We start from the raw sequence: 6,621 nt of genomic DNA, 5'->3' as shown, positions 1-6,621 counted from the left end.
CGAACAGGTGAGGGTATACTGTATATATATATACATATATTATTACTGTTTATAAATTCTTAAATTTCAGTTAAGTTTCTTAAAACATAGAACAGTAAATAAACAATGTATAGAAAACAATGACCTCTACAACTAACGATGTTACAAAGTTTCTTTGTACTCGCATGTCATACTTGCTAAGCCTCTTCGAATTTTGCACGTGAAGGATGTAAAAAAATTTTTTGTAGGTTTTATATATGTGGATTTTGAGGAAATAAAATTATACATTATTATACTGATATCACAAAATTCCACTGTAATTTATCAGGCTTCTTAACTAAGCTGTATTTGGGTCTAACAAATCTCATTTCTAAATCACTGTATCACCTTGACACCACTCTTCAAACTTGCAACAGAAAAGACAACTTTAACTGCATAAAGACTGGCAGAATTATGTAGTTCAAAATGAGTGCTTTAGATTGGTTATAAACATGTAATTGAGAGATGTGGGCATAAGTAAACAAGTATTTCCAAAAGATTAAGAGGTGGGTGGAGCCACTGTGGTGGATTGGCTAAATATAATATCTCACCAAATAGAAAAGAAAGAAGGTTCTTTTCTTTATATATTCTAGTTTGTCAATATCAGTAATTTGAGATTCTAATTCATAAGATTCATGAGATTCTAATTCTAATTCAATTTGTTGTATTGTGGGCACCATAGAATGCAATTTGAATGAGACAATGATGTACCAAATGACACATAAAAATCAATATCTAACAATTTGTTTTAATAATTACTTTTAAATTAAGAAATTAAATAATGTATAATACTAAAACTTGAATTATAAACTACAATTTGATACCAAACTTATTGACATGCATTCATAAAAAAAGTAGCTTAATAAAATTTTGAATGCAGGTCTACAAACACGACGAAATACTTTCTGACCCCTACCCACAGTGAAAAGGTTAAAGTGACTAGATGGAGAATATTTTCTGATGTTTTCTTCTTTTATGTGGTTATAAAATATTTCCATTTTAAGTTTTGTAACACAGATATATAAATTTTCCTGACCAATAGTCCAATTCTCTTCATTGCCCTGATATTCTAGGTTTGGGGGAACCATGTATCTATCTCTGACCTAAATTCTTGAGTGAGAGTTGTTCTCCAAGATGTAAGAAGAAAAACTTAGATAAAAGATAATAAAGAATAAATTGATGATTCTAAATGAAAACTTTTCAAGTTTACTTGTGTGATGTTCTGAGCAGACACCCTCTGTCAGACAATAAAGACCATGAAAAGACACGACCTTTACTACCTGACGAACAGCGTCTGCTCAAACCATCACACAACTTAAACTACAAAAAGTATTTATTAATAGATGAAACAACTTATTATTTATTATCAATTAATTCTGACCTAGATGCACTGATGAATGCTAATACAAGTTACAATTATAGAACTTGGCCGATTATGATGTAAAATTCATTATCCAACCTGAGAGAACTTTTAATATTTCAGTGTATAAAACCACATGATAAAAAAAATCTGATTACTAAATTTAATTTTAAAGCTAGATAGTCTCATATGTGTTTTTGCTATGAGAGAGTTCAAACATGCACATCTACACCAAACTGTCTCCCACACTTAAAACACAAAGTTCATTTGGATATTACCACTGTTCTATTGGGTTATTCAGATGACTTACCATATAGGATTAATTATCTAATATAAGCAAAATATTTAGGATTGTTACTTTTCAGTATTAATCTTGTTAATAAACTTTAATTTTGAGCAAAACAACATTCTAAACTGTGCACATGTCAGATACAAACCTTAGTCTTTGGGTGGCAGAGGCATCACCAGCACCACTTCTTACACCTTCATCATCATCTGTTGTTGATGATTGCCTGTCAAAAGTTAGGTATTTCAATTTTAACACACTATTTCCTTTTGCATTTTAAAATGTTCAATTTATCTAAGAAAGCTTATAAAAATATTCGTGTCATAAACTTAGAAAACAGCTCCAGGGGTGGGTGGGGGTAGTATGCAATTTATGCTAATCCTATTACCCCTTCAAAGAGAATGTAACAACTCTTTGGAATATATTATAAGCTAGCTCTTTGCATGGAGTTATCAAGTGAATTCATATTAAACAATTATTACACAGAGAAAAAATAGTGTTTTAGTGCAACAAACACTGTAAGTTAGGAGAACTTTTAGTACTACTTTGAACTACTAAAAAATATTAATACAAAATTAACAAGTCAAATTACAGATAAAATTATATAACATGGGTCTATATACATATCATCAGATTACCTGAAGTACAAGAGCTGCAGGATTTTTAAGTATCAAGATATCCAAGTTAGAAGTTGCAAAATATGAGGAATTACTAAACCACAAATCCAAACTTATTTTGCAACAAACATCCTATAAAATTAGCACTGCACATCATAATCCTCTCTCACCCAACATTAGGTACTTTTTATTGGGAAAGCAAAAGTTTTTTTAATCACCTAACACTCAATATGCTTTTTTAATAGAAGGTGGCAAAGAAGTATGAACTGTGATGAAATAAAAAATAGACACCCGTCAAAGAAATATAAATTAGTTCTTTCTCTGTTACAAACACAATAGATAATTTCCTTTATCACTGCAAACTTTACACAGATATATATATATATATATATATATATACACACTGAAATGTATATTATTACCACTATGCCATTCTGTACAGTTGTTACAGAAGTTTATTGTTGGATTTTGTATTTCTAACGAAAATGTTTTATACAAACAGCAGCGTAAAATATCAAACCTGTCAAACCAGTAAGTCGTTAGGTAATTCTTCTCTCAATTTATACATTACAGATTTCAAATTAGATTTGTAAAGGTAGTCTTTCAGATCATTTTCTTAAGAAACATGCTTTCATTTTATACAACTATGGTAATATTTAATTACCAAAATGCTATACAGGTATATATATAATTATTACCAGGAACTAACTGAATATATTTAAGTAAAACCACTTCCTTCTAAAAATTGGGCTACCAAAAAAACAAGTTCAGATAGCTTAGGAGATGTTTTAATGTTATATGTAAAAATCGTGGTTACATTCACAGGTTTATTCTCTGAATGAATCAAAATATGCACACAGCAGGAAATGACTAACCTAATAATCTGTGAAGACAAATTAGAAATTACTTTAATATAAAGTACACACATACAACACATGAATTTTGAAAAATTATTCATCTTTAGTTCTAGGCTTTTAAACAAATATCTATTGGAATTATATTTCAACTTGCATCATTTGACCTTATAGAGTCAGAAGTATCTAAGTGTTTGTTTACCATCAGACTTCGGCTTTGGACGTAAAACTGGAATGGCCCATATTCAGTGGGTTATATACAGTTAGGAAGTAGAAGTTAGATGAAAAATTTATGGATATTGTTACCAGATCTTATGTTTAAGTCTTTATGTCTTCTATCACCTCCAAAATCAATTTTGCATGAACAGGACTATGTGAAAATTAAGCTTTCTTTATATCATATAATTGTAACTGATATGCAGATGTGTCTCTGTTAAAAATAAGTAAAAAGTCTGATATGTTAAATTAAAACTTCCCAATAACAAATTCATAACTTAATCTTTAAATATTAATTCCCCAATAGAAACATTCTTACTCTAATTGACCAGCTTCATCGTCTTCGAGAGCTATTCGGTTGGCTAGTTCATTCTCTCTCAGTGATTTCACTCTGGCCTGGGCTTGCTTCCAGTGAGGTGGAGTTTCACTTCCTGATCTGCTTCTTGATCGTGAAGGTGTTCTATATCGCTGCACAAGATATGATTAGTATATTTAAAATAAGATCTTGAAATCCATAAATATAACATAACTAAGACTGAATAATTATCAACATTTTTAATAACTTTTGTTTGTAGTTATTTGGTACAAGATATCAAACCATCAGCTGAATTTTATCATTTATTTAATTTTATAGAAAAAAAAAGAATGAAATGAATACACGACTTTCGTAATTATTTGCTACAAGATTTCAAACCATTAGCTAAATTTTACCATTTCTAATCCAATTTTATGGAAAAGAATATACTTAAGTATGTTATGGAAAACTTGCAAAATTAAGATCATGCATTCCAAAACCAAAGTAGTTTCTTGAATTTTCATCAAAAATGTCAGTTTAGAACTTACCTTAACAATTGATTTCTGAGAACACAAAATTATATTTATATACTGAATTGCCTTGACTGAGAACTTAACTTAAAGACAGTTGTTTGTATTAAATCTTCTAACAACATTTTTTTCAACCTCCTGTTAGCCTACATCTCCTGTACTTGAAAGGAGTATTATGTTCACTGAACTTATTTAGGATATATGGATTTTAAAATGCTAAAACAGTAATTCAGAATTTATTGATTTAGAAACATTTACTATATTCAGTATGCCATTTTAACAAAACTTTAATTTAAACTGTACTATTATCTATACACCAATTTGAATATAACAAGATCTAAAATTAAACACAAGAATGACTTAGTGTAGTGGTTAGGATAATGTTGAGGTTAGAACCTCAGATTGATTCATAATTAGTTATCCATGCAATCGTGACACCCCTGGTTTGTAGATAAATATTCTTTTCATAAATTCATAATTTAAGTTTTGTTTGTTTTTTCATAACAAAGCTGTTAGCAGGTTTATAAGCTGAAGAAATGACTACTTGGTGTGTAAAGATTTAAAACATTGTTTCATAATGTATTTATATTTGTTTTGGACAATAACTTTCTTGAAATACATTAAGTGTTTAATGATAATGTTTCTGTTCATCCGCATCGAAAAATTGTATGTTTTTGTACTAGAAAGAGGTTTAAATATGATTTGTTCCCATGATTACAAAATTTCAGCACAGTATAGAAATTTAAGATTTACTCATTAAAAAGTTTTATTTTTGAAGCAAACTCAACTTGTAATAAGTATAAATTGGCAACCTGTGGGCTAAAGCTGTCCCATAGACTTTTTTGTGGGCCAAAAGTACAAAAGAGTACAACTTATAAAAATTTGCTGAACATTAAACAGTGAAAGTTTTCATGATGGGTGTTATAGCAAAAAACATAGTAAAATAATTTACCAGTATTTCTAAAAAATCTTGCTAGCATAGTTGACTTTTTTTTTGTTTTAATATTATTAATGGCTATAGTAATTTAGAAATTCAAGCCAAAGTTTCAATTTATTAAGCCTTAAAATACTTATATTTCAATTTCTGTTCAAAGAATTACTGATGGATATGTAAGAATTAAAACCAGACTTTTTATTTTTCTCACTTGGTGTGAACCTGTAGGCATTAAACTTTAACATCCACGTTTGACTTGGTATTATTTTTTCATATACTCTAATTATGTAATATATTGCCATTCATTCTTTAACATCAATACCTTAACATTAGTTTGTAGTAGGGGTGTCACAACTTAAAATTTTTCTAATTGGTTACTTTTCAAGCTTGAATCAATTAGTGGTTTGACTTGAAGTATATGAAGTGTAAGAACTGTTGATCTCATGTTGTGTAGGTGACAGAAATACTTCAGATGAGCTGACATATTAGGATTACCACCTCAGCTCATCTGTTCGTGTTTCCTTGTGTGCTGTAAAGCATCTGAACCCCTGAACTTTTCTGTTCACTATTTGCTGCATATGTTATGGCCAAGTGAGCAACTTTCTATATCAGTCATATTTCAATGCATGACGTATGTGGCCAATTTATAAGTATATTAATACTGTCATTATACATATTTGTACATGAATTATTCGGTTTGCTAAAGTTGATTCATCAAAACGTTTCCATAAAAGAGGTCACAGATGATGACTTTAGCAATAATAACACAATGTTTTTTTAAGTCATACATGAAGTTAACTATAAATGATTCTTCCACAGAAAATACAATTTTATTAATAAACACACACCATGAATCCCCTGCCTTTTATCTTCCTCCCAGACCTTGAAATTTTTGGTCTGCGCTGATAGCGCCGCATTTCACCTTGATATAAAAATCTAAAAAGAAAAGATTTATTTAACATATATTAGAGTCAACTTAAAATGTACAATTATACGAATTTCAAGAGTAATTTTTCAATGAATGTGTCAAGTTCGATGTTCAAGATTTCTAAAACTTTGTAACAACTATGCTAAGTATAACCCTAAAACAATTTTCAAAATGGGGGGAAAAATCTAATATTGTTAATAGGCTCTAATTCTTTAACTTGCAACTGAAATATGCAAAATTTAGGACCTACATCATAAAAAAAACTGAAGTTATTTCAATAGGTGTGCAAATGAGTCAAAGTCTGAGTTAAGAATAAAAGCCACTATCAAAGTTCATTTAAATGAACTTTTCTATGTAAATAGAATAAAATAAAACTGTTCTTAGTGAGTGAGCCAACTCTTTGCAACAGTATAAAAGGTAAACTGTCAGTTAATACTGTATAGTAATTTTGTACTTATGGTAGATAAATTCTATAGAACATACCAAAAAATTATTTAAATTAAGAAACCACAGCTCTATACCCACTGCACTGTAATTTGTTCTATTCTAAATTATTACCTACTTGTTTGTTTGTTATGGATTT

At 29.3% G+C, this 6,621-nt stretch overlaps 1 protein-coding gene across 4 annotated transcripts in view; it reads right to left on the bottom strand.

Annotated features, from left to right (window-relative positions):
- LOC106461414 (peptidyl-prolyl cis-trans isomerase G-like) overlaps positions 1 to 6,621 on the bottom strand; it is a 52,591-nt gene that overhangs the window by 15,439 nt on the left and 30,531 nt on the right. For all 4 annotated transcript variants that reach the window (XM_013921233.2, XM_013921235.2, XM_013921234.2 and 1 more), the window contains 3 exons: positions 5,959 to 6,046; positions 3,671 to 3,819; positions 1,816 to 1,890 (listed from right to left, as the gene is read on the bottom strand). In XM_013921233.2, the coding sequence (XP_013776687.1) occupies positions 1,816 to 1,890; positions 3,671 to 3,819; positions 5,959 to 6,046 (312 nt within the window). The remainder of the gene's footprint in view (positions 1 to 1,815; positions 1,891 to 3,670; positions 3,820 to 5,958; positions 6,047 to 6,621) is intronic.

The sequence above is a fragment of the Limulus polyphemus genome, unplaced genomic scaffold (genome assembly GCF_000517525.1).
Source record: "Limulus polyphemus unplaced genomic scaffold, Limulus_polyphemus-2.1.2 Scaffold953, whole genome shotgun sequence".
In the NCBI taxonomy this organism is placed as follows: Eukaryota; Metazoa; Arthropoda; class Merostomata; order Xiphosura; family Limulidae; genus Limulus; species Limulus polyphemus.
The sequence above is the reverse complement of the archived record's forward strand: the minus strand, read 5'-3'. Positions and strand labels throughout refer to the sequence as shown.